At 54.2% G+C, this 27518-nt stretch overlaps 2 protein-coding genes across 4 annotated transcripts in view; both read right to left on the bottom strand.

Annotated features, from left to right (window-relative positions):
* Positions 1 to 18396, bottom strand: part of SLC12A5 (solute carrier family 12 member 5) — a 46007-nt gene extending 27611 nt beyond the window's left edge. Inside the window, exons 1-2 of one of the 3 annotated variants that reach the window (XM_045885866.3) lie at positions 18393 to 18396; positions 2138 to 2220 (exon numbers count right to left, since the gene is read on the bottom strand). In XM_045885866.3, the coding sequence (XP_045741822.1) occupies positions 2138 to 2189 (52 nt within the window). In that variant the 5' untranslated portion in view covers positions 2190 to 2220; positions 18393 to 18396. Of the gene's footprint in view, positions 1 to 2137; positions 2221 to 9739; positions 9952 to 18392 lie in introns of those variants that run through there. The other 2 variants (XM_045885865.3, XM_064573277.1) reach the window with 2 other exon arrangements.
* On the bottom strand, positions 13969 to 21426 carry MMP9 (matrix metallopeptidase 9). Its single transcript, XM_045885867.3, has 13 exons — positions 21247 to 21426; positions 20506 to 20738; positions 19998 to 20146; positions 19570 to 19698; positions 19308 to 19481; positions 18721 to 18894; positions 18147 to 18323; positions 17889 to 18044; positions 16807 to 17077; positions 16545 to 16684; positions 16082 to 16232; positions 15887 to 15990; positions 13969 to 14284 (listed from the first exon to the last, which is right to left on the bottom strand). The coding sequence occupies exons 1-13, from the start codon at positions 21382 to 21384 to the stop codon at positions 14166 to 14168; spliced, it is 2115 nt and encodes a 704-aa protein (XP_045741823.1). The 5' UTR covers positions 21385 to 21426; the 3' UTR covers positions 13969 to 14165.
* Between the last annotated feature and the right edge of the window lie 6092 nt (positions 21427 to 27518).

Raw genomic sequence — 27518 nt, 5'->3', positions numbered from 1 at the left:
CCCTCTTACTCTTCGGGCTATTACCACCTCCCTGAGGTCAGTACCCAGGTCCTCACCTACATCCCCAAGAACATAAGATCAGAGATGGCAGAGGCTCTTGGTCTGATAGTCCCTCTTCCCTCAAGCCCAGCAGGTCCTTAGGGCCCCTTATGACCATCTTGGGGCATCGCTAGGAGTCAGTCTCCCTCTGGGACCCCAAACATCTAACCCAAGTCCGGGCCACTCTAGTTCCAGGTTCCGGACCCTACACAGAGAGAGAAGGTCTCCAGATGGGCCTTCTACACTCAGAGTCTAGAAACTAACTAATGGGGAGTGGGTAGAACCGAAGGGAGGTCCTAGTTCGATCCTGTTCCACACACAGATGCCTCTTTTCTAGGCCTCCTGAGACCCCATGGAAACCCCAAGGCCCAGAAAGGCACAAACCTCAGGGTAGAGAAAGCAGGGGCTAGGGGATCGGACCATACCCTGTGTCTGGGGGGAGCAGAGATTATCTCTCAGCCTGAGCCCTTGTCCTCAGAGTGGAGGCATCTGAAGGGGATCCCAGATGGCAATGACCCCCCCCCCCACACACACACACAACTCATTCTCTGGGCACCGCGTCGCGATGCCTGAATCTGCCGCAGACTCGACTTTGCCAAACCCTCTTCCCCCGTAGCCTAAGCCTGCTGGGGAGGGGGCGGCTGCTGGATGAGGCAACCCCAGGGTTACTGGGGAGATGGATGAGCTAGCTGGGCAGCCAGTGGTTCAGACCCCTGTATACCACTCAACCTCAGGGAGAAAAAGGGGGTCTTAGACAAAGAATTGGGGACCCTGGTGTCCACAGCCTTCCCAAGCGGCCACTTGGCTCTGACTTGGATCCAGGATCTGGAAGACTTCAAGTCTAGGCTCCCAGTCCCTGGAAGCCCCGCTCTTTCAGTCCTTGGGGCTCTTTAGCCATCCCCCGCGGAGGTCTGCAAGAGTCTCAACTCAGAGGGTCAAGCAATGCCCAAGGGAGCGTTTGAAGGCGCGGAGCGCAGACAGCCGGAGCGGGAGGCGCGCTAGTGCGCAAGGGACGCAGCGCCGCTGGAGGGTGGGGGGTGGGGGCGGCTGACAGCCGTGATGGATGGCTGAGACCGCTGGGGGGCGGCGGGGGGCCTGGGAGCCCGAGGGGGTGGCTGGACCCGAAGACCTCGGAGCAGGGAAGCCGTGGAGGAGGGCGGCGGAAAGCAAGAGCAGCGAAAGGACTTGCTTCAAGCCCCTGGGCTCCTAGCGAGTCTCCGCACCCACCGCAGCGCGTCCGCAGTGTCCGCGCCGCGGCGCCGGGGATTCAGCGGCTGGGACCCCATTCCTGAGGCCTCACTGGGGAAGCTAGCAGAGCTGACTAGAAAGGCTCCCCCTTGCCCCGCCCTGGCAACCTCACTGTCATCCCAGGGTACCGAGAGGAAGGGGAAAGAGGGAAGAAAGGAGGCTGATCTTGCTTCCCGTCCTGAATAGGAACCCATGGGTACGCGAGAGGGAGAGGGAGATTCCGCAAAGTAGAGCTGAAAATCTCCGGAGGAGGTACGCTTCAGTCTGAGGTCGGACCTCGGGCAGCTTTGGGGGAGGGGGCCCGGATTGCACCAAGTGTCCCCTTAAGGAGACACCGCAGCCCGGACGGGGGCTGTCATAGGGCTCCAACCCCCCATGGACACCTTCCCCCCACCTTTCAGCTGGAAGTCTCAGAGCGAGGGACTGCAGCAGACTGCACCCCCCCACCCCCTCCCCGCGCCGCCGGTCAACGCTCTGCGCCAGGACGCCGGGGTCCCTTCTTGGGGAAAGGAACCCTCCTCCCGCCCGTCGAGGTCCACGTCAGCCCATTCTAGCTCTTCCATCCCCTTCCCACCCCCTCCCCCGCTTAGCTAACCCATGTCTGTCCCGGGCTGTGGGCAACGGCAAGCCCTCGGCCCCCAGCCCTGCCCGGGGCGCGGCGCATTCCAGCACCTCGGACAGCGCCTGGCGCATTCCAATGGAGCAGGGCTCCAGGCAGCCCTGGGCGCCCACCGCCCCGGTCAGTCCCAGCCGCTTCTCTGAAGGAGGCGGCCCCCGCTCTGCCTCTAACCCTAGAGCTGCCTCCTCTCCTCGCCGCCCCCTCCCTCGCCGCCCCCGGGCCGCTGCTTACCGGGGTTGGCTCCCCCATCGCCGTCCTCGCAGTCCGTCAGGTTGTTTAGCATGGTGGCGGCGCGGCGCCGGGCCCGGGGATGGCTGCTCCGCCTCGCCCGCGCCCCTCTGCCCGCCTTCGCCGCTCTCTCGCTCGCTCTAGCTCTCTCTCGCTCTCCGCTCCACGGAGGAAGAAGCTGCAGTGCCCGCCCGCCCGGCGCACACACACTCGCACACGGACACACGCTCACACCCGCGCGCGCCCCCTCTCAGCGGCGGCGCTGCTCACCTCATCCCGTATGCAGGAGGCGTGAGCCACTGGCGGGGTTTTGGGGGGGAGCGCGAGAGGGAGGAAGAAGAGGAGACGAGGGGCTGGCAGAGAGCGGCTGGAGGCCCCCTCGCACGAAAACCGGGGGCTTGCACGGGTGGGATGGAGGGGGTGCTGCGGGGAATGGGGGCCTCGCCTCCCACGAGCAGACGCAGCTCCGCCCGCCCCCCACTCTCCAGCACAGGCGGGGCCGGCACGTGGGCAGGTGCCATCCCGCGCCCTAAAAATAACGGCAGGGAACTAGGTCGCGGCCGCGGGGAGGCGGCCCCGCAGCGGCTGGCTGGCTGGGGGTCTGGGGTGACCCCTAGGGGGAAGGCGAGGAGTACTGAGGCGGCGGGGGTGGGGCGCCATGGAATATGGGTCCCTGGGGAGCCTGTCTGCAAAGCTGGGGAGGCCAGCCCTGAAGAGGAGCGGAGAACCAGATCCTTTCCCAAATCGCTGTTCAAGAGGTTGGAACCGGGGGTGTGTTGAGGCCAGAGCCCTTAACTGAAGCACTGTGCTGCCCCCAGGGGGTTCAGGGTCACTGTGCTGAACTGTCTGGCTCATCCTGTCTTAAAATGGGAAGAGTGGGATCTGAGGAGTTGCAGTAAACCCTCTCATTGTGCTTAGACTGAGTCCTAGCATCTCACCCCCAAGACAAATCCCAGGAGTCTACAGACAGGGACCCTCTGTAGAATGACCCTGGGAAGAAGATGTGGTGAGGAGGAGAGAAGGCGGCAATGAGATTCCAGGGATGGCTGACTCCTCACTGGGGATGGTGCAGCCTGGAGGGAGGGCAGGCTGGTAGGAGGCTGGCCGGTAACAGTGGGGGAGGGAAGAATGAGGCCGCCAGTTGGTTTGGGACCAGATTTTCTCCTGGGGTGGGAGTGTCTAATCCCCTAATCCAGGATTGCTTTCTGAGGATTCCAGAGCCAGCATGCTCTCTGTGTCCCTCCCCCTCCCCTGACACCAGTCCTCCAGAAGCTTGATTGTCCTAGGACCTCTCTGGGACAACCCCTAGAATCCAGACTTGAGCCTGCCGTGGAGACATCTCAGGAAGCAGCATCAGAGGTTTGGACACTTTGTGTCTCTGGAAGATCTAAACATCCAAGGGTGAGAGAAGGGGAAATCATTTTCAGAACACCCTGGTCCCCAGCACTGGCCCTCTAAGTTTCAGGAGAGTTCTGGGGCTGAAGGGGATCACATCAATCATCTTATCTAATGGACAACTTTCATCTTATAGATGAAAAAGCTAAAGTCCAAAGAGGAGAAATGACAGCCTATGGACACACAATGCCAGTGAATGGCAGGATTTGATCTAGAATCCAGTTTGCTTTATTCTAGTTTAGGACTCTTCCTCAACATAAATTCTTTTAAAAATTTGTCCTGCCTCCAACAGAAGGGACAAGGATAGAGTCAAACCAAACTGCTCAGCTATCTCTGATTCTTGGCTACTAAAAAGGGAACAGGGAAGGGTCTGAGATGAGCTCTTTCCCTTTTCTTGTGGTCAGGCTTCAGAAATGCAGGACTGAGGTGGCCCCTCAGCTTGCAACTGGAGGTAGGCCCAGAAGATCTTCAAGGGTTCTAAAAAGCCGCCCACACTAGAGACCCCATTCTAGGACATGACTTTTCAGAGCCATTGACTGGACCCGCAGCTCAGAGTCCTTGCTCACAATTATCAGTGGCTTCAGATGAGGTCAATCATAGTCTTTGGCAGCTGACAGAAAGGGGCTCTGGAGGGATCCACCAATAAGGTATCACTGCCACTGGGTTTCATGGACGCTAGAAGGACTTGTTAGGATGGAGAGCTAGCTATTCAGACAAGGTGTAAGAATTGGTCTTCTTAGCTTTCCCAGGGAGAAAAATTAAAAAAAGAAAGAAAGAAAGAAAGAAAGAAAGAAAGAAAGAAAGAAAGAAAGAAAGAAAGAAAGAAAGAAAGGAAGGAAGGAAGGAAGGAAGGAAGGAAGGAAGGAAGGAAGGAAGAAAGAAAGAAAGAAAGAAAGAAAGAAAGAAAGAAAGAAAGGAAGGAAGAAAGAAAGAAAGAAAGGTGAGAGGAGTTTGAATTGGTGACAGGGGCTAAAAGGATAGCAGATGGAAAGACCCATGCTCAGGAATTTCTAAGCACTCCACTACCTACACACCCCACCGTCACCACCACTCCCAGCAGCATTATGGTTTTCCACTACTCTGTAGAGACAGGTAACACAGCAAAAGGTGTGGCATTTTCATATGCGAAATTCTGTGAAATAAATTAAATGCCGAGATTTTTTTCAGCAATCTCAGATCTGGGATGTCCCCCCAGAGGTATTTCCATTCATTTATGGTCCAGAGCCCTGGCCACTCAGGGACTGAGCCCACCCACAGGAGAAACCTAGATCCCAGGGGGGCACAGGTGAAGGCAGGGGTGATTTCTCTTCCCTGGGTGCCCCATCTGCCTACCCTCACTGGAGTTCCTATCTCACAAGGCATCTGGAATTCAAGACACAGTGAAGTTACCCTGTCCTCTGCCCCCAAACTCTGTATCCCTGGGAAAAATTAAGTTCTCTTTCTGGGCTTCAGTATCTCCATCTGCAAAATGAAAGGATTAGGTCACATAAATCCAAGGAATGTCTTCCCACTCTGAAAGCTCTTAGTGCTCTCTCCATTTATCTCAGACTAAGCCCAGACCGAGTAAAGAGATGGCCCCTAAGGGAGACCCTACCCCTTCGATTCACACCCCTTACCTCTCAAGAAGCCTCGTCCCTATTCTGGCTTCAGGCCAACCATCTGCAGTGCGGCTTTGAGAAAACACCATTGCAGACCCTCCTGCACTGTTAGCCTGGCCTTGGCCAGTAAGGTCACCAGTAAGGTGACCCTCAGCTCTGAGCCCCAGGAACATGGCTGCCAGCTTAGCATCCCAACTCCACCCAGAGCCCTAGGAAGATCTAGGGCAAGGGAAACTCTCTCATTCAAGCCACACAAGATGCAGAGCTGGGAAGGGGCCTGTTCCTGAATTCTGAATGTCTAAAGTTCACCACCAGCCCTCACCTTTTGCGTCTCAGAGAGAAAAAAATTTCAGGGAAGCTGCCTAAGTGTCAGGATGTGGGAACTGGAAGAGACTTTATAAATTATTTTTTGCCATCCCTCATTTAGGGGGAAATTAAAGTGTAGAAATGAAAAGGTACCAATTTTCATCATGGGGTGAATTTGCGGCAGACTGGGGACTAGAATCCAGTTCCCTGACCTCCAGCCCAGGACTCCATCCACTGAACCAGGTATGAGGCCGTTTGGAGGAAGCTGGAGCCACCTGGCTGGGTTTTCTTTCCACAGGAGGCAGGCACAGTGCTCCTCCTTATGGCTCAGTCCCTATCCATCCTTATCTGCATATCATTACCCCCGTGACCTAACACACCCACCCCAGCTCTGTCTTCCTGGAGCCAAGGCCCTGAACTCCCTCCTTCACTCCTCTGCCCAAACTACATGCCCGTCCTCCAGACCCAAAACCCTCGCAGTGAATTGATGAGTCCAGCGCACAGCACACCCCACACACACAGGGCTCGCCGCAGAGCACGTCAACCACCATTGTCTCCGTGGCAACCAGGGGCTTAATTAACAGGCTGCAGCCCTGTCACCATGGCAATGGCACCCCAACAGCCCCCCATTCCCTATAGATTCAGCCCATCTTTCCTCTTTCTCAATCTGGACCCCCTTTGCACGGCAGCCACCCCCCCACCCCCACCCCACCTGGAGAGCTGGTGCCCACAGATCGCTCTGGTTCATTGAGAAGAGGGGGGGAGATGAGGGGGATGAGAGAGAGAGAGAGAGAGGGAGGGAGGGAGAGCAGCCCGTCACCATGGCAACTGCAGCCCCGTTCATAACCAGTTTGTTACCATGGAGATTCCCAGGGCTCACCTTGGGCTGAAGTACTGGGCAGTGAGGTTCTGAGTCCCGGCTTGAGGAGGGGGTGGCCGGAGAACACCCTGAACAGGCTGGCGATCTCCAGATCAGATATTTATACCAATAACTCAGTGTCATTCTTCCCAATTTACAGATAGAGAGACTGAAACATGAGGTTTAGGTATGGAGGAGGCAGAGAACTTCACCCTTCTAGATAATCAAAGAATCCTAGCATTTTTATGGCTAGCATGACCCTCAGATAGCTTCCTGTTCAACTCCTTTATACTACAGATGAGGAAATTGAGGCTCAGACAGGGGAAGCAACGTGCCCAAGGGGACACCACAGAGCCTGAGCTAGAGCGTGGATGGGCTATATTGTGGTCTTGCCCCATCCCCCCAGCGTAAGTCAGCTCCTCCTCACTCCTGGGAACACATCTCAACTCCTGTTAGTCTTAACCCAGGCCCAGGGTTCTTTCCAGTGCCCTGTCTTGCTCCACCAGAAACTGAGGCACAGTGGGAAGTGGTATAAAGGGATGCGAGAATTGCTCAGAGTGGTAACAACTGGCCCCAGGTCCACTTTTGTCCAGCCAAGTCATCGTCAACCTCCCCATAGTACAGACGAGGCAACTGAGGTGTGGTGGCTGCAGCCCAGGATTCGTGGTGGATTCAAGGATCAGCCTCTGACTTGCTTCTTTCAGCCCCGTCAGTTATGTCCCCACTACAGCTGATCCCCTGGCAGCAGGAGGCACTTCCAGAGGCAAACTCCACCCCCTGAGTCCAGAATTAAAGACAATGCTCATACACAAGTGACCTGCCAAACCTCTCCCAACCCTTCCCCACCTTCCACATGCTGCCATTTCTCCCTATGGGCCTGGGTGAGGACAGGAGGTGAGGAACACATCTCCTTGGGGCCCGAGGGCTGACACAAGAAGAGCTGTGGGAAAGATATCACCAGATTTCGGTTCCCCTAGGGAGCCCCTGTCTACCTCCCCATGCAGTGACCTACCAAGGCGGAGGGGCTGGAGGGCACCTCTCAGGACCAAAGAGGTTACAAGTCACCCAAATCATTCTCAAGATGAAACTTCTGATAAACTCATGCACACAGGTACCCACCCCAGACACAGGCCCAGGAATACACACATGCCCATCAACACACTGGAATACAGTGGCACATATAAGCACTGACTCACTGACTACCCCACAGGTCATCAGAGCTTATGTGGGATGCTCCTCCTTCAAGACACACAAAGACACACACACGCACCCTGCCTCTGCCACAAGCACTCAGCATTCTAGATTCACACCCAGTTTGCACACACACCTGCACACCCCCAAACTGGGAGCCATATTTTACTTCGACATGCAGGATCTTGGAAATGGGAAGACCTATCGATCCCCCAGGAATGAGAGAGAGGACCATCTTATTCTCAGGCCAGGGGATGGGGAATGGGAAGAGAGAAGGCAAGAGTAGAAGAAGCAGGAGCTTCCAGCGACTCCCTCTCTTGTCTGATGAACATTAAGCACCTACCAAGTGCCAGGCTGCGGGCTTGGAACTTGGAACACTAAGACAAAAGGATATGGTCCCCGCCTTTGAGTTGTAGGAGCCCCGCAAGTAAATAACTCCCATCCACTGGGACATGCTCTAATGGTGCAGTGGGTGGGCAGAGGAGGGATGATAGCCTCTGCCTGGAAGCAAGGGAAAGTGAGAAAGGCTTTCAGGAGAGGTGAAATGAACCATAAACTACAGAGTGAGTAGGAGTTTCCCTGGCTAATGGAGGTGGGGAGAGGAACATGGACAGGTATGCCTCGGAGCAGATGAGGAAAGAGTTTGAGCGACAGACTACGGTGCTGCGTTGGCCTTTATCCTAAAATCGATGGGGAGCTTGTGTGGAGGGCGGTTAGGACAGGATCAGAGGCAGGCAGACCAGTGAGGAGGCTGTGGCTATGGCCATGGCCATGTGAGAAATGATGGAGGTTTGTACAGAGTGATGGTGACCAGAAGAGAGAGAAGACAGACTCAGGATTAGTTTTTGGGGTGGGTTGGCCAACATGTGAGGACCAACTAGATCCGGTGGGAAAAGAAAAGGAAGCGCTGAGAATAGCTCTTGGAGTTCTGAGTTTTGAAACTCTAAGGATGGAAAGGACATTCATGAAAATGAGAAAAAATGAGAAAGGAGACAGTTTATGGGGAAATATGAAGAATGGAAGGAGCCCAAGAAATCCAAATGGCCACGTCCAGGAGGCAGCTGGTTTAGGGGCTGGAGGCCTGCGGAAATCTAGGCCTCAGTTTGGTCATCTACACAAGAGGGAGTTCGCCAAAGAAACCCCCAAAAGGCCCCCTCCAGGGCTGTTGGTGCTTAGCTTTGCTGCAGAGTGAGCTCACCTGCGGCTCAGCAGCGACCCCTGGCGGCTCGGGGAGGCTCTTCCCCGTGCTGGGGCCACTCTGAGCAGATTAGCAGCGTTTCTTCCAGACCTGAGGGGCGCAGGGTCAGGAAGAGGACCCCTGACAAGTACCCCCTGCGGAGAAGACTGTGAGTGCATCCAGGATACTAATTCTTCACCGAAAGCTAGATGGATCCTTCACCTCCCCTCTTCTGTACCCTGCCTGTAATTTCCATTATTAGACAACAGCAATGGGTCCTCGAGGAGGACGCCCCCAATCTAGCCTGAGCTTGCTCCACCCAACCCTCTTCTGGAGTTGGAGCAGAGGGACTTAAGTGGGTCCCCAAGGGTCGGGACTGGACACCCCACAGAATCCTCCCAAGATCTAGCTGCCCAAAAGTAACTTATCTTTCTCCCATCTCCTCCCCTGGATCCCCAGGCGCTGTCCGCGACGTCTCCAGGGAGGCCGAGAATTAGAAGATCCACCAGGCCCCAATCACCTGCTGAGCCAGCACTAGCCCCAGCGTCCCGGACTCATTTTACCTCCCGCCGTCGACCCCACCCCTATCCTCCCGGCACAACCCCTTCCTCTCTGGTCCCGCCCTTTTCTGCCCCCAAGCAGAGATAGTCCTGCCTCCTCCCATTGTCTTTGGACCCACCCCTTAATCATACTGCCCTCCCCTTTCCCTGGTTTCACCTTCTTCCCTCTGGTCCCGCCCCTTACCCGAAATGACCCCGCCCCTTTAGTGCCCTCCAGTTCAGCCCTCTTTTGGCTCTAGCCCCTCCATCACAAGATCCGCCCCTTCGCCTATAGCTCCACCCACCCTCTTCCCTGTGCCCCGCCCACCTCGAATCTGGCCCCTCCCTTCACCATTGCCCATCCAGCCTCCTTCCCTCCCGGCTAGGTCCCAGCTCTTCTCCCTTCTCTAGCCCTTGGCTGAGACCACCCCACCTCCAGCCCTAGCCCTGCCCCTTCCAAGAGAAGACCCGCCCACCATGGCCCCTCCTCTTCTCTCGCCCCGCCCCACTCCGGCAGGCCCCGCCCCCTGCGGCCTCTACCTTTGGCGTCTTCCCCTGAGAGGTGGCGGAGACAGGCTGCCGAATGCGGGTGGGACTCTAAGTCAGAGGTCCCGGCGGGCGCCGCGGGAGGCAGTGAGGTGACAGTGAACCTGCGGCTCATAGTGCGGAAAGGGGCCCGGCGGCGGCGGTACGGGCCCAGATCGCACAAGTGGCTGCAGCCCGGCTCTAGCAGACAGAAAGAGCGGACTCCCCCTCGTCCGCCGCCCCCCACCGGGCGCGGCGCCGCGCAGGGTCCTAGTGCCCGCTGTGCTGAGCCTCAGAACGTGGCCATTTCGCTCCAAGTCCCTGGGCTCTCAATTCTAGGAAACGCCTGAGGATCCCACCTGCAGCTGAGAGCCGTCCCTACACCGGGGGCCCCAGTGTGTGGCTCCTGGAGCCCAGGCCCACCTCTGCTGGGGTCTCCTAAACACCTGGGTTTTACTCACTCATTCATTCATTCATCGCATCTTGATAGCGCTCCTGGGTTTCAGGCAAAGGTACAAGGCACTGCGGATACAGCACTGCCTGAGATCGACCGGCTGCCTGCCCTGGTGTGGCTTAAATTCTAATGAGGAGCGAGGGGAGAAAGATTGTAAGTGAGCAAATGCAAAGACAAGATAATTTGAGGTTCTGGAATATGTTAAGGAGAAAAACTAGGATCCAGGGATAATGACTAGGGGGAAGGACTACTTTAGAGGGTGACCTAAGACGATTCCTCAGAAGATGTGATACGTGAGCTGAAACCTCCCTGGTGAGAAGGAGCCAGCCATACAAAGATCTGGGGGAAGAGCTCTCCGGCAGAGAACATAGCAAGTGGAAAGGCCCTGGGCTGAAAAGGGGCCTGGACTGTTCAGGGAGCAGCAAGAAGGCCAGTGTGTCTGGAACAGAGTGAACAGAGGTGAGAGTGATAAGAGATGAGGGAGGGGGAAATGGCAGATCATGTGGCCTCTTGAAGGTTTCAGAGAGGAGCCACTGTAAGTTTTTGAGCAGAGGAATGATGTGATCTGCCTTATATGTTAACGGGATCACTCTGGCTATTGCATGAAGACTCCAATAAAAGAGAGCAGGAGTGGAAACTGGGAGTCTAGGTAGGAGGCTCCTGTAGAGCCTCATGCGAGAGGTGGTAAAAGCCAGACTAGAGTGGTGGCATTCATCCAATTCAAGGTATGTTTTGGAAGTAGAACATACAGAACCTGTTGCTGAATTGAACGTTGTGTGGGATGGAAAGAGGTGTCAAAAAGGACTCCTGGAAACGGTCGCACATTGCTGGTGAGAGCATAGATGGTCAGAACCACTTTGGAAAATTGTTCGATCATATCTGCTCAAGCTGAGCATGCCTATACCTGTCTTCCCAGCATTTCCTCTCTGAGGTATGTACCCTGCCAAAGCACTTGTATGAATAAGTAAGATTTAATACATTTGAATATACAATATCCTACTTTTGCTTCTACATTTTCTCAACACATTTCTAATTGCATCGTTATTTGCTGTACTAGGTATACTAGGTGTATGCCCCAAAGAAATGGCTGCCCATGTTCACCAGAAGACATTTACAAGAATGTTTATTGCAGCATTATTCATAATAGCCTCAAACTGGGAACTACCCAAATGCCCATTAACCATAAAATGGGTAAATAAAAAAATAAATGGATAAATAAATAGTGGGACATTCATACAGCGGAAAACTATAGTGTGAATGAACAATCTATAATTCACAAACAATATCTATGAATATCACAAATAAAGCCTTGAGCAGAAGAAGCCAGACGCAAGAGTACGTACTGTAAAATACTATTTAAAGTAAAAACTAGTCAAAATCTGTCTAAGCTGTTAGAAGTAATGGTGGTAACTCTTGGGGTGGGGGGGTAGCGATTGCAAGGGAGCAGGAGAGGGGCCATAATGTTTTGTTTCTTGATCTGGATGTGGGTTACACAGTTGCATTCAGTATGTGGAAATTTATTGAAATGTACACTTATGGCATGTGGACTTGTCTGTATGTTTATTCTATTAGAGCAATAGTTCTCAACTGGGGTTAGTGTTGCCCACCAGGAAACACCTGGCAATGTTCGGAGACATTGTTGATTGTCACAACTGGAGGGCAGCGTTACTGACATCGAACGGGGAGATGCGGCTTGTGCCGTCCAGGCTAGCACCAGGTCGGCCTGGCGTGAGCCACAGGTTCCCCATCACTTCCCTGCACTCCACCCCCACATTGGGATCCAATGTAGGGAGAGGAGGACTGACCCTGAGTGGGTCTGCCATCTGTCCATGATCCCACTACCCCCTGGAGGAAGACACCAAACATTCCTACAACATTCCCCACCACTAAAAAAATTATTTAGCCCGAAATGTCAATAGTGCCCAGGTTGAGAAACTGTACTAGAATAAGGAGTTCAACCGATACCTAGGTTTTAGTACTCATCAGGTTCTAAGACTGATTGAGAGCAGATGATGTCATCAAGGTAGTAATGACTGAAGCACGTTCAGAAGGTGGATCCCAAGAGTTCAGTTGGACCTGTTAGGCTGAGGAGCTATCAGGCCCCTAAGGATCATGCAAGTCGGCCCTTGAACATACAAGTCTGGAGCTCAGGGGAGAGGTTAAGGCTGAGGATATAGACTTTGGGAGTCTTTAGTAGAGAGATCTAAAGCTGTAAGCCTGGACGAAATCCCATGGAATGAGTGTACACGGAGAAGTCCAAGGATTGAGTGCAAGGGCATGCTATCATCTAGAGGTTAGAAAGAGGAAGATCCAGCCAGTGAGGTGGGGAGAACCAGGAAGGGGTGACCCAGAAACTGAGCGCAGAACGGCATTACCAACTGTGTTGACCAAGCTGAGAGACCTGTAGGATGAGCCCAGAGGGCCCGTCACATCTGGCTACAGGAAGTTCATCGGTGGCTCGGAAAAGAATGATTTCGGCGGTGTGGTGGGGTGGGAGTCAGGCTGAAAGTGGTAGCAGAGAGAATGGAAATTGAAGAAGTGGAGACAGTGAGTGGAGACTATCCTTTGGAGAAGTTTTACTGTGGGTGGAGTGAGAGGTAGAGAGATGGAACAGTATCTAGAGAGAGACAGGTTCAGAGGGGCTTTAAATACGCCCTATTAAGGAATGGGGGCATGCCCCTGGGAGTGCGTCATTCCTCAGTAAGAAATGGATGAGGTGGGTTTGAATCCACCTAAAGGAAGCTCGGGAGGAAGTTCTCTGAGTCCCTCAAACTCCCACTTGGGCCTGAGTCCAAAAGGCAATCAAATCTGAACATGCCCATCAGCTCCGCTCACCTGCCCCAACCCTCCAGTCAAGTCCCTCTGCTTTCCTGTGGGGTCACGTCCATGCTCCTCAGCCTGGCATTCAGACCTGTGATGGCAGTAATACCCATAAGGTAAGAGCAGTACCTGCCTCGTGGGTTTGTTTTACGGATTAGCAGTGTTAACACGCATAAAGCACATGGCACAGCGCCTGGCACAGAGTCCGTGTTGGACTAAGGGTAGCTATTATCATCATGTACACCATATTCTATTTATCCGCTGCCTGACGTCTGTACACTTAGGATGTTGCCATTTCTCACTCCACAAGCCATACTGCAGTGTCCCTCTATCTGTTGTTTTGTGCGCATGTGTGTGAGAGATGGCATAGACAAATTTTTAGGTTCAACGGTTTCTAGTAAATTACCCTCTAAGAAGACCATTCTGCTTGCACAGGAAGAAACTCTTGCTCATCTTTCCAGATTCAGTTCAAGTTCAGATGTCATCTTGGCTGAGAAATGTTCCCTGACTTCAGCCACAACATACAGAATCACATATACACACCGTTATTCTAGAATAAAGGGCCACACGCTGCACACTCTCCAAGTGTGATTCCCACCCCCACCAGACAAAGAATCACCCTGGTAACTGAGCAGGACTCTTTGGGGACTGAGCCTGGAGTCTGCATTTTAAGCAAGTTCTGAGGGCACTCGTGTACCTAAAGTTGGAGGACCCCGAGAGGTCCTTGAGGACAGAAACATAATCCGATTCATCTCTTCTCCAGCACCCAGCACAAGGCCTGGCTCCACGCAGGAGCTCAATAAATGTTTGATGAATGAATAATATGTTGGCCATTTCCCCAGCTGTAAAATAGAAGTAATCACATTATCTCTTCCTAATAGGAAGAATGAATGTTAATATTCATGAAGTGCTTAGGACACTACCTGGTCCTACAGGCGTGCATGCATACATATATACACAAATCTGCTCCTCAAGGTTAAAGAACTCAAGTTTATTAAAAACATTCCAGCAAAAAAGGAAGGTGGAAAGAGAGGGGCCCAGCCCACCTCAACTCTTCCTTGTCCTCCAGAACAAACCCACCAGTTTGTATCCGGCAAACTGGCTCCTTCTCCATTGGGATGGTCCCCCTAGGATCCACTCTGCAGTGCCGAAGCGGGATGGGAAGCCCTAATCCTTGGGGCACTGCAGGAAGTCAAAGGTCACGTAGCCCACTTCATCCACCTGGTTCACCTCATTCTGAGAATTCACACGCCAGTAGAAACAGTCCTGGCAGAAGTAGGCTTTCCCTGCAGGGGGAAGGCAAGTACGAGAGAGGTGATTCCAACCCTCCCACAGACACATATAGAAACAGGAGCAAGATCTTTGCCATGGTCCCTCTTGGCCGTTCTAGATCTTTCCAAGCTTTTCAAAGGACACCTCCATCTCCCATCCCCCCCCAGAGATGTCGGAGGGCAGGAAACCTCAATGTCCGAAGCCCTGGCACTGAGCCTGGCACACAGTAGGTGCTCAGAACAAATCATTCGACATTCATTCATTCAGTCATTCATTTCATCAAATATTTATAGTGCTCAGAGGCACCGGGGGGATACAGCAGAGACAAAAATGCAGGCACGGTCTCAGTTCTGCGGCTGCTCACACTCCCGTGGGATAAGAGAGACGATTAACAAGCAAACACGTAAATAAATGAGACTGTGACAATGAAGGAAATAAAAGCAAGTAGGTGAATAACGCATGAGGGCCAGAGAAGGTCTCTTTGAAAAGGCAGCCTAAGTGCTGAGAGCCGAAGGGTAAAAGGGAGGCAGCCCCCACACAGTCTGGGGAAGCTTCCAGGCGGAGAGAACAACTGGCGTGGAGGCCCAAAGCTAGGAGTGACCTTGATGTGTTCAAAGAGCAGCCAGAGGCCATGCGGGTGATACGGGTGATGCGTGATGTGGAGCAGAGAGATTGACAGGAGTGCTGGGAGGGTAAGAGAGCAGATCAGATCCCGGAAGTTCTTTTCTTTTAGGATTTTATTTATTTATTTGTTTGTTTGTTTGTTTGTTTGTTTATCTATCTATCTATCTATCTGAGAGAGAGAGCACGCACAAGCAGGGGGAGCGGCGGGCAGAGGGAGAGGCAGGCTCCCCGCTGAGCAAGGAGCCCATTCGGGACTCAATCCCAGGACCCTGGGATCATGACCTGAGCCGAAGGCAGACACTTAACACCACCCAGGGCTCCCAGTAGTTTCTTTGACCTTGGAACGGGTCTGGAGTTGCCTGCAAGACCATGGCCCTCCATTCCTAACCACTCCGTACTTGTAGAGAGTATCTTCATGGTATTGAACAACCAGTATGGCTTGGACCAGGGTATTTGCAAAGGAGATGGTGAAAAGTGAATATTTTGATAGCAGAGTCAACAGAACTTGTCAGGTGATTGCATGTGAGTGGGGAGGAAGAGAAAGTTAAGTATAACTCCAGCTATCATCCCCATTTTACAGATGGGGAAACTGAGGCTCCGTGAGCAGCAGTGACTTGCTCAAAGACAGTTATGGATTGTCTTTTTTTTTTTTTATCACTGTATCTCCCGTGTCAGCACAGTGCCTGGCATGTTACAGGCACTTGATAAATATTGTCTAACAAAGGAATGAGCCTCCATGCAAAACATGTGTCCCTGTACTGTGGGAGCAAAGAGCTTCCAGCCGGGGAAGCAGGAAATCTGGGTTCTAGTTCTGGTTGTTCTCTTGTGTCCCTTTATGATCTGGGATAGGTCCCTGCTTCTACAGGGAACTTAATCTGGGCTGGGGCATTTGCCTCAATCTAGAGGGGATTTGCTTTTTCTCCCTCAGAATTTGACCAATCATCTGAGGCCGATTAGGTGGGAACAGTGGCACCCGGGTCTGCAGCCCTCACCTTGGTACTGGAAGACGTTGTGCGAGTTCAGGGGCACCCCGGGGAACAGCTGCTCCACGGAGCTGGGGGTCTTAGGATCAACGGTCTGCGTCTTCACGTCGAACCTGCAGGAAGTGGTGAAGAGACAGGTGCTGGGCCGGCGGGCCGGCGGATGGCGCCCGGGGTCCCCCTGCCGGCCGTCGCCGTGACTCTCACCTCCAGAAATGCTGCCAGCTGAACAGGAGCACCTTACCCCCGCCTTGCGGGAGGGCCCCAGTGACTTGGGCCACCTTCGGTCCCAGGCCCAGCTTGTCCAGACGCCTCGGGCCTAGCACCGACGCGCCTGTGTACACCCACACTTGGCGCCCTGCAGGGAAGAAAAGCCGCATCGGTCTGGGGGCAGGGAGTGGACACATTGTCTTTGAATGTCAAGAGGAAGAACCAAGCGAGGCCTTTCTGCGCCCGACGTGCCCGCAGTCTCGGTGCCCACGGAGTAGAACCGCTCCGTAGAACGATGCAAGGGGACGGTGAAGATCAGCTAAATTGCACCCGCCAGAAGGGGGCGCCTTTTCCTAATCCGCGGAAAATGTATCACGTATTACACTCGGTCTCTCGGTCTTCCTAGATTGGCGAGGATGTGGATGGCGGGGGCGGGGGGACGAAAAAGGAGGAAACTAACCAGAGAAGAAGAAAATCTTCTTGGTGAGCGGATCCTGAAAGGCGGAGTCCAGCTTGTGGGGCAGCGCCGGCCACGAGTCAGTGATAAGGAAGGGACCCTGCATCCGGCGCCCCTTGCCCTCAGAGAATCGCCAGTACTTCCTGGGAATGAGAAAAGGGACCGCGGGGCACTGAACTTTGAACCGAAGGTCAGTGGGCGGAGAGGGACAGGCAGGTCCCTCCTCCAAATCCCCTCCCCCAGCTACACATCCCTGCCCCTTTACCCATCCTTGAAGAGATGCAGACGGTTCCCGATCTCCGCGATGGCGTCGAAGAAGTTCACTTTGCATATATCCTCTGCTGGGTTGAAAGACACTGTAGTGGCCTCAGAGGGGCCAGCAGTGGGGGGACCCGTGGGGCCAGCTGCAGGGGGGCCTGTGGGGCCAGCAGTGGGGCGCTCTGAGGGGCGGGTAGTGGGAGGCCCCGTAGGGCAGCCGGGTGGTGGAGCGGTGGGCTGGGCGGTTGGAGGCTGTGGTTCAGGGTCAGGGCGAGGACCTAAAAAGAGATAGCGGATGAGATATTCTCTATTCCTGCACACATCTGCGCTGGTGGACTATATGCCCCCCAAAACCCCATAAATGAGGCCCCTGGTACTCCCTCTTCTCACTTTAGGTGTTGGACCTGCCTTCCCCCAGTCACTGACAGGCTGATTTTTTCCCATACATTCACCTTTCATTCCAGTTATGTCTGTCCAGTCCCTGGGCTGTCAGGCCCTGATTGGGCCCTATGAACACAAGACATGCAGGGGCTCTCCCTCCGCCCGCCCCCCCAGGCTAGTGGGAAAGAAGTGTGTTTTGGGCACACAGTTAGTGCTAAGAGCTTTATAAACTCACATTAGCTCATTTGACTTAAAAAAAAAAGTAGATTCTTTAATATTTCCATTTAAAAAAAATACTAATGATCATAAGTAATAACAATAAAATATTAAATACCTATATGGTACCTACTATATGTCAGGCATTATTCTAATTCATTTAAACCTCCTAACAACTCTATGAGGCAGGTACCACTATTAGCCCCATTTCACAGGTGAGAAAATTGAGGCGTGAAGTAACTTAGATGGTCACCTAGCCAGGGAGTGGCTGGACTGGCTTTTGAACCCACGTCTGTCTCAGTCTAGAGTCTGGGCTCTTTATCCCCATCTCCAAGCACTGACCAGGCAGCAATTGGACCCACTGGCCCCAGGCTTTCCCACAGATAAATGTTGAGGTCCCCACTCCCCCCCTCTATTTCCCCATTCTCGGTACAGGGACAAAGCCCAGCCCTTCCCTCCATCTCTTCCCTCCATCCCTGCCCCAAACCTCACCGTACAGATACTGGACGCCCTTCACATCATCCTCATGCAGGGGGGGCCCCTCGGTGAAGCTGTACATGGGGTACATGAGTGCTTCCGGCACCGATGAGTGATCTAAACCCAGCGCGTGGCCGAACTCATGGGCGGCCACAAGGAACAGGCTGTAACCTGGAGAAAAGAAGACCCTGAGATGTGAGTCCTGGGCCGACCTCCCAGCCCTGGCCATCCCTCCCCCAACACCGCTGCCCCCAACCTTGGATCCCTGCTCACCTTGGTCCGGGCAGAAGCCCCACTTCTTGTCTCTGTCAAAGTTCGAGGTGGTGGCGCACCAGAGGTTCCCATCTCCGCGGCCCTCCCTGGTGCATGTCGAGTACTCCTTGCCCAGGAAGACGAAGGGGAAGACACATGGCTCCCCTGCGGAGTTGCCCCCGGTCGCCGTGGAGTCGACTGAAGAGATCGAGAGCCTTGGGTGAGCCAGGTGGGTGGGTCCAATAAGGGACCAGGCGCGGGCCAAACAGGGAGCTAGATAATCCTGGTGTCCTATTTTAAAAGCCTAGGGGAGGGTGGGGCCACAGCTGCGACCCGGCTAGGGTGGTGGGCGGGGCCTGGGGACCGGAGACTAAGTTAGGAGAGGCAGCAGGCTGGGCTAAAAGGCCAAGACCCAGGGAGGCGGGGGGCGGCACGTGGACCTCAGGGGGAGGGGCTGTGATAATGGATAGGGAGAGGGCGATCCTGAGGCCCAACGAAGCGTGGAGACACAAACCGATGGGTGGAGGAGCCACGTTTCGGGGACCAATGCGGAACTAGGGGGCGGGGCTGAATCTGGTAGGCGGGGCAGAGATACCTCGGGTCGGGCAGAAGCCAAAGAGTTTGTCCTGGTCGTAGTTGGCCGTGGTGGCGCACCAGCGGTAGCCGTCCGAGCGACCGTCGGTGGTGCAGGTGGAGTAAGATTTGCCCTCGAAGGTGAATGGAAACACGCAGGGCTTGCCGTCCCCATTGCCGTCCTGGGTGTAGAGTCCTGGGGAGGCCCACACGACGGCCCAAAGGCGCCGTGAGTTTATTGACCCCACACCATCTGTGCACTCCCTCCCTCCTCTCCCCATTTCGCAGATGAGAAACTGGGCCCAGAGAGCACGAGAGAGACTTGCAGGCCGCACAGCACTAGTGGCAGAGCCGTGATTAAAATCTAGGGTTGGGGCGCCTGGGTGGCTCAGTCGGTTAAGCGCCTGCCTTAGGCTCAGGTCATGATCCTGGAGTCCCGGGATCGAGTCCCGCATCGGGCTCTCTGCTCGGCAGGGAGCCTGCTTCTCCCTCTGACCCTCCCCCCTCTCATGTGCTCTCTCTCTCTCATTCTCTCTGTCTCAAATAAATAAATAAAATCTTAAAAAAAAAAATCTAGGGTCGTGGCCCGCGGCGCGACCCCGCACTCACTCTCGCTGGGGCAGAAGCCGAACCGGCGGTCGGTGTCATAGTCGGCCGTGGTGCTGCACCAGGCCACGTCGTCGGAGCGGCCGTCCGTGGTGCAGGCGGAGTAGGAGCGGCCCTCGAAGGTGAAGGGGAAATGGCAGGGGGCGCCATCTGAGTTTCCGAAGTAGGTCGGAACCACTGCAGGAGGAGGGGGACAGGGTCAGGGCGCCTGGCGATGAGTGTGACAAGAGAAGGGAATGGGGGCCGGGGAGGCTCAGGGTCTCACCGACGCCCTTGCCCAGAGACCACAACTCTTCGTCGTCGAAGTGGGCGTCTCCCTGAATGCCCTGGCCCGGAGGAAAGGCGTGTGCCAGGAGCCCGTTCTTCCCATCGAAGGGATACCCATCTCCGTGCTCTGAAGAAGCAGGTGGAGAAGAAGGGAGTTAGCCGAGTGCAATTGTGCAGATGGCGCGCTGCTCAAGGGCGCTGCATTGAGTGTGGGCTGAGATGCCGCCTACGAGCAGCTGTCCAAGCCTTGCGTCCCCGCGCTGTGCCGCGTCGGGCAGGAGGGGGCGCATAAGGGCCACCGGCGGCCAGAGCTACGGGGGCAAGCGAGACAAAGCCGGGTCCAGTGCCCGCTCTCTTCTCTCCATGGTCCTCCCACCGCTGTCCCCGTCCAAGACCCTCCTGGCTTTCCCCTTCTGGCGTTCTCACCCCTAACACCAAACTGAATGACGATGTCGGCTTCAGGGCCGTACACGCGAGTGAAGGTGAGCGGCGTCACCGCGCTCCAGAGCGCGAAGGCGCGGGCAAAGGCGTCGTCGATCACGTCGCGCGGCAAGTCTTCCGAGTAGTTTTGGATCCTGGAGGGGAAAAGCGGGAGGAGAGAGGTCAGAAGTGAGGCCAGAGCAGGGGCAGTAGCGACACCCCGTGTCTCAGCGACCTCAGCAAGCACAGGCCTCCCTGCGTTCCACGCTTTCATCTACAAAGCACTTGCAGACGCATTTTTCTCTTGGGACTCTCACAATGGCCCGAGAGGGAAGACTCAAGATTGCGTGCAAGACCCATTTTCCTGAAGAAGAAACAGGGGCTCAGAGGTGGAGCCACTTGCCCCAAGCTGCACATTTGAATCCAGGGATCGGTCTAAGGACGAGATCGCCGCCGGCGCGGGGTCTGGCCCTCCCGCCCCACCCCTCCGCCTCCGCGGGGCCCGGCCGCGCACCAGTAAGTGATGTCGTGGTGGTGCCACTTGAGGTCGCCCTCAAAGGTCTGGAATCTGCCCAGGTCTGGGACGCCGCAGCGCGGGGCCCGCATGGCCTCCAGGGTGGTTTTGTCCAGCTCTCCAGTCTCAGGCAGAGACAGGCGCCTCTGGAGAAGACGCAGCGCCCGACCTAGGGACTGCTTGTCGTCGTTTATCTCGGCCACATGAGTGTAGCCATAGCGAAACAGATACTCCTGTGGATGGAGGGGCAGAGATATTCCAGAGCCCTGACTCTTTCCCTGCCCTACCCTGCCCAGGTTCCCTCTGCCCAGGCACTCAGGGACTAGCAACTACCCAGGACTTGGTACCCAGGATACCAGGGCTAATGCCCACCCATTAACTCCCTTCCCTGTAGACATCCTCGGCTCCTTCCCACCCCGGGGTGCCCCTGGCCCGTGCCTCCCTCAGGGACCCCTAGCATTTACCCCTGTCCACCCCAAGCCCCTGCCCACTCCAGAACCCTCTGATGCATCACCACCCCCATCATGTCCCACTGCCCACCTCGGAAACCCCTATTAGCCATTCTTGGCCATCACTGTCCCGAGCCTCTGAGGGCCCTCCAGGGCCTGATCCTGGACACCTCTATTCTCCAGACATGCCCATCACCCCCAACTTGCCGCAAGGTATCTCCTCTGAGGCCCCATGCCCTCCCTGCGACTCCTGGCCAGCCTTCCCCAATTCCAGCCTGGGGTATTAGCCTACCTCAGCCAGCTGCTTATCAGTGAGATCAGCTCTCAAGTCTCCGGGGAAGACCACGAGGGTGGGCTTGTGTGGTCTGGGAGCTGCAGAGCAGTAGCCCAGCACCAGGAGCACCAGGACCAGGGGCTGCCTGGGGCTCATGGTGAGGGTGGTGGTTTCTAGCTACAGCCGTCCTTGTGGGGGCCTTAAGAAGGCTCTAGTAACTGAATCAGTAGCCCCGCCCATCCCTGGCAGGCGGGGGCTGACTCAGGGGGTGGGGTGCGTTGGGGTGGAGGGGGCAGCCCAGCATGAGAAGGCAAAGAAAGGGCTTACACCACCTCCACCTCTCACTGCTGCCCACAGTTCCCAATGCCGAGTCAGGCAGGACCCCAGACCCACAGGAAACCACAGGCCCATAGGGGAAGGGTTGGGTTTTGCAAATTGCAGAGCTTGTGGGAACTGAATGAAAGCAAGGGAGGGAGCGGAGGCTGGACTCCCTGAGCTCACCACCACCACCACCACCACCACCACCGAAGGCCCCCCCCCCCAGTGGTCAGCCCAAGGGAGGGGGATGGAAGATTCCCCAAGGTGTCTTCCTGAACCCAGTGATCCCCCTTCCTGATCAGACCCCATCCATGGGCCCCTTCCTACACTGCTAGACTCTGTCCTCTTTTCTCCTCCCTGGAAGCCTTTCCTGGCAGCTTCCTCTCCCTGCCCCACCTCGGGGCGGAAGGAGTGGGCTCTGCTAGGCAGGAATTGGGGAATTCCACCATCATAACCCCTGTCTTCCACAGTCTGAATCTTTCAGGATACTAAAGGGGGAAGTTTATGGCATCTGGAAGCCAGCCGATGGGCTTTGCTCTCTTCCTTCAGGGCCTCAGGCAAATGTCCTACTACTCTGAATCTGCTTCCTCAGCTGTGAAAAAGGACCCTTTGTCCCTAAACTGATGCGAGGATAAAATGAGATCAAACACAGAAAATGCTTACTACAGCGTATGTTGCAAGTCCTCAATAATGGCCTTGGTCGCTTTTAATTACCTGGCCCAAGACTGTGATTCCAACTTGAATCAGGAGATTGGGGTCTTGGGCTCTAATCTGCCGCGTGACCTACAATAAATGCCTTCCGATCTCTCTCAGTTTGGGATTCTTCAACTGCAAAATGGGGGGGGGGTGATCTCGGGGCCCTTTCAGTCTTCCAGCCCCTTCCCCACCGAGCACAAACTCTAGCCCCAGTTTTCACCAATATGCCTCCCTCCCTCTCCTCTTCCCCACCAGCCCCGTGGGGAAGGGTCTGTGTTTGCCTTCCCTGAGGCATCACGTGGGGAGGGCAACATAACAACCCAACAAGTTGGATTTAAAGGGCTCACTATGTGCCAGGCACTTTCTTTTTCTTTCTTTTTGTTTTAAGATTTTCTTTATTTATCTGAGAAAGAGCATGAGCAGGGGAAGGGGGAGAGGGACAGCTTATCTAATAGATGAATCTCTGAGATGAAGACATTTCACTTCCCTTATAGGAAAGTTGAAGCTCTGGAGTTCGCTAATCAATGAGCATCAGCTTTGGAGTCATGCAGCTCTGGTGTTCAGTCCCAGCTCTGCCACTGCCCAGCTGTGTCGCCTTGGGCAAGTCACTTCACCTCGGAGCCATAATAATCCTGCATTTCTTGAGATTCACTACACGTGGAGTACTGTGAGAACTTCCCTATAAGCATCTCATTTCAGCCCCACCACCACCTGTGAGGTAGATTTAATGAGTACCCCTCCTATTTTTAGAGGAGGACCCTGAGGCTCAGAGCAGTTAAGGAACTTGCCTATGACCATACAGCAGGTTAATTCACAGAACCAGGATTCAAGCCCAGGGCTGCCTGGCTCTGAAGTCTTTCATCTTTATCACCATTTACAGGGAAGTCAGATGACCAGAGGGGTGGGGGAAGGAGCTCAGGGAGGAGAGACTTAAAACCCAGCACCTTCTCCCCTGATCCCCTATGCCCACCCAAGAACAGAGAGCAGGCTCAGGCCTTTGGGGGAATCAGAGGCTAGAACAGGACCAGGGGGACTATATTCCAGATTTGAGAATGTGAGGTCATTGAGCAATTACCATTTTATTTTATTTTTTTATTTTATTTTTAAAAATATTTTTATTTATTCATTTGAGACACAGAGATACAGAGAGAGAGAGAGAGAGCATGAGCGGGGGGAGAGGCAGAGGGAGAGGGAGAAGCAGGCTCCCTGCCGAGCCAGGAGCCCGACGTGGGGCCCAATCCCAGGAGCCCGACGTGGGGCCCAATCCCAGGACCCTGGGACCACGACCTGAGCCGAAGGCAGACGCCCAACCATCTGAGCCACCCAGGTGCCCCTTTATTTTTTTTTTAAGATTTTATTTATTTATTTGAGAGAGAGAGCATGAGCAGGGATGGGGGGTGAAGGGGCAGAGGGAGAGAAAGAGAAGCAGGCTCCCCGCTGAGCAGGGAACCCAAGTGGGGGGCGGTGATCAAGACCTGAGCTGAAGGCAGACACTTAACCAACTGAGCCACCAGGCGCCCCAAGCAATATCATTTTAGAGATGGAAATAAAGAGACCCTCCCATCCAGGGGGTCTCCCTCTGGTGGCCGACTCAAGCTTTAGGAGACTCCACGAACCACCCCCAACTTGCCATCAAAGGTACAAAATATGTCGTGTCTATGTATGTATGTCAGTCATGTTTCTCGAATTTAACACTATTGACATTTGGCGCCAGATTAATTCTTTGTTTTGAGGGTCTGTCCTGTGCATCGTAGGATGTTTAGTAGCCTCCCCAGCCTCTCCCCACTAGGTGCCAGGAGCACCTCCCCCATGCCAGTTGTGACAACCAGAAATGGCAAACGTTGCCAAACGTCCTCTGGGTGGGTGGGAGGGGCAGAATCCCCGCCAGTTGAGAACCCCTGATGTTTGTTGATTTTTTTGTATATAAAGGGTCCAAAACATTTATCATATACTCAAACCGTTGATGATGATCCTCAAATACTCAAGTATGTGTGGAGTTTTTATGGGCCAGACATTGTGCTAAGAATTTGGGAATGCAGTAGTCACCAAGATTGTCATTTGTCATTGTGCTAATGGAACTGAGCCCAGTAGGAGAGAAATTGAATGAATAAGTAATTACTAGAGAGACAGACATCACAAGGGAGCAGTGTACTAATCTACTCCAATTACCCCCACCATGCAGATGAGGAAACTGAGGCACAGAGTAGAGAATTTACCTCTCTCCGGTCACAGAGCAAGCCAGTGACAGCATGGGTTGGACAGTAAGGAGCTGTAGCTCTAAGCCCACACTGTGGGGCCAAGCGACTGAAGTTCCGACCTCAGTGCCGGCACCACCTTGCTGTGTGATCTGGGCAACTGACAAACCGTGCCTCAGTTTCCCCATCTGTAAAAAACGGGGGTAATAATAGTGCTTACTTACCTCATGGGGTTGTGAGGGTCAAATTAACAGACATAAAGTGCCTGGCATACGGTAGTAAGTGCTTGCTGATATTTTAATTATGATGGCCATCAGGGTCAGGCCAGCTGGCTGTTTTTACCAACTCGGGGGCAGAAAGAGGACACCCAGCCAGGAACCCCTGGCTTCATTCCTGGAGTCAATCCAAACAAGAACCCTCTTTTCCTCATCCCCTCCCAACTTCCTCCTTTACCCACCCCCCCCCCACCCCGGGCTCCCCAACCCCCGCATCAAGAGGAACTTGGGAGAGCACCCTTTCAACACAGCAATGGCAGGAAGTGGTTCTGGTTACCACATCCCCTTCCCCACTTCCCTCAATCCCTCCTTCCAACACCGCAAGTTTAGCCAAGGCATTTGGAGAGGAGGCGGAGAGCAGGATATTCCTCCAGGTGGGTACCCCTTGACCCTGACCGAGAGTCACAGCTGGGACTCTAAATCCCTCCCCCAGGTGGAGGTCCCATAAGATGGGGAGGGGGCTGGTCCTGGAGCCCTGAGTCACCAGCCGATGACACAGCCCTGCAGGCTGCTGTTAGTAACACCAGGCCCCCGGACCAACCGGGGTCAGCCTCACGAGGTGAGGAACCTCTCCCCCCTATGTAGGATGGGGAATTCCAAGCCTGTTCCTCCTGAACCCGCCAGAGACGGGAGGGGCAGCCAGGCCTGAGATGCCCCGGCAGGAAATGGGAAAGACACTTGTGTCTGTGATGAAGCAGAAAGGTGTGTATACAGCAAGACACTGCCCCGGGGAAGAGCATCACCCAGGTCCCCGCCCCCACCCACAAACACACCTACCATCCCTGGCCCCAGGGTGGTGGCAATCACCAGTGGACTCTTATAGGCCTTAGTAATAATGTCTTGCCTCCTACTTATCTCTGTTGAGCTCCTTTAAAAGGAAGCCAGATAGTAGAGACTTTGGAATCAGACCTCCTGGGTTCAAATTCCACTTCCGACTACATTTGTCCGTGTGAACTTAGGCAAGTCACTTTGCCTCTCTGTGCCTCCATGGCCTCGTCTGTAAAATGGGGGAGAACAGTCCTCACTCAAAGGGTTGTGGTGAAGATTAAATGATATTATACACTGCAAGTTTTTAGCACACAGTAGGTACACATACCAAAAAAAATGTTGGCTGTCCTGATGCCATTACTCTAATGCTCTCTCCTTTACGAATTAGGATTCACGATCCTCGGGGCGCCTGGGTGGCTTAGTGGTTAAGCATCTGCCTTCGGCTCAGGTCATGATCCCGGGGTCCTGGGATCGAGCCCCGCATCGGACTCCCTGCTCAGTGGGAAGCCTGTTTCTCCCTCTCCCACTGCCCCTGCTTGTGTTCCCTCTCTTGCTGTGAATCTGCTAGCCAGGGGCAGACCTGGGATTCCACCTAGCTAGACACCAGCGCCCTGTTCTTTCTACCACATTCGGCATGTATGGCTAGACATGCTGGTGGCCAATCACCCCCATAGTCAACACACAACCCACTTAACGCTTTATCCAGTGCAGTCGCGTACCTTATCACGTCTGATCCGCACCGAATGGCAGAACTTAACATTTTATTTGAAGCTGAGCTTTCAGGGGAGGCAGAGACTGTAGCCCATTCTCAAGGCGACAGACCCAAGGCCCAGAGAAGTGCTTCAAGCTGTTCACTGTCACATAGCGGGTGAGTGACAGCGCTCCTGCGCAAGCCTCTGACTCCAAATCCCGTGCTAAGATCAGGTTACTGAATCCGGCAAGAGGGAAGTCAGTGGGGGAAGCAGCCAGAGGGTGGGGTGGGGTGCCCAGAAATCAAGCTGGAGAGACCAACAGACGGAGCAGGTATGGAGTATTTGACTGGGTTCTGTAGGGGAAAAAAAAATTGGGATCAAAAGGGGATAAAAAGATGAAGGTAGCTGGACAGGGCAGAGAACAGTCTAAGGGAGTTTAGAGAGGTTTGCGTCTACAAAAGGGGATGGAGCTGTGGAGGGAGAGTCATGCCAACTGAGAGGGAAGAAGGATGAGCCTGGGACCAGCAGCCTTGACAGCGCATTGCCCACCAGCTAGGTGTGGATTCCAGCAAAGCAGGTGCAGCCACCAAATTTAAAAGTTTGTGTGTTTGTTTGTTTAGATCAAGACTCTTTTTTTAGAGCTGCATTAGTGGGTTCACAGCAAAATTGAGAAGAAAGCACAGAGAATTCCCATATACCCTCTGCCCCCACACATGACCAGCCTCCCCATTATCAACACCCCCCACCAGAGTGGTCCATTCGTTACAATCTGTGAACCTGCCTGGACACATTGCTATCGCTCAGAGTCCAGAGTTTACATTAGGGGCTCCCTGGTGGTGATATACATTGCATGGATTTGGACAGACGCATAATGACATTCATCCATCATTATGCTATCATACTGAGTAATTTCACTGCCCTAAAAATCCTCTGTACTCCGCTTATTCATCCCTCCCCACCACAAAGACTGATTTCGATACCTGAAAAAAATCCTTAAAGTAGCCACCATGGGAAAAGTTGGATCTTTGGTGGACTTCCTTATATAGTCATTTCAGGGTTTAGTGCTGTTTTACTCTGAATGACCTGTGGGGCAGGGCACCATATTCTTAGGGATAGCAGCCCCTAAATGTCTATATCTGGTCCTGTTCACAATGGGGAGGGGGCTGGGGAAAGCCCTAATCCTTGGAAATCGCAGGTTAAACAGTTAGTGGTCAAACATTAATCCTAGGTTAAACATTCAGTTGGTGCTGGCCTGAATCGAGAACCTTGGGGCCCGGAGTGGGAGGGAGAAGTCCACACTGCACACAGGATAACTGGTGACTTCTTTGCCCCTTTTCCAAACCTGG

The sequence above is a fragment of the Mirounga angustirostris genome, unplaced genomic scaffold (assembly GCF_029215605.1).
Source record: "Mirounga angustirostris isolate CCGP_5_RB_7025 unplaced genomic scaffold, mMirAng1.0.hap1 SCAF_10, whole genome shotgun sequence".
Classification (NCBI taxonomy): domain Eukaryota; kingdom Metazoa; phylum Chordata; class Mammalia; order Carnivora; family Phocidae; genus Mirounga; species Mirounga angustirostris.
Note: the sequence above shows the minus strand (reverse complement) of the source record. Positions and strands in the feature narration are given on the sequence as shown.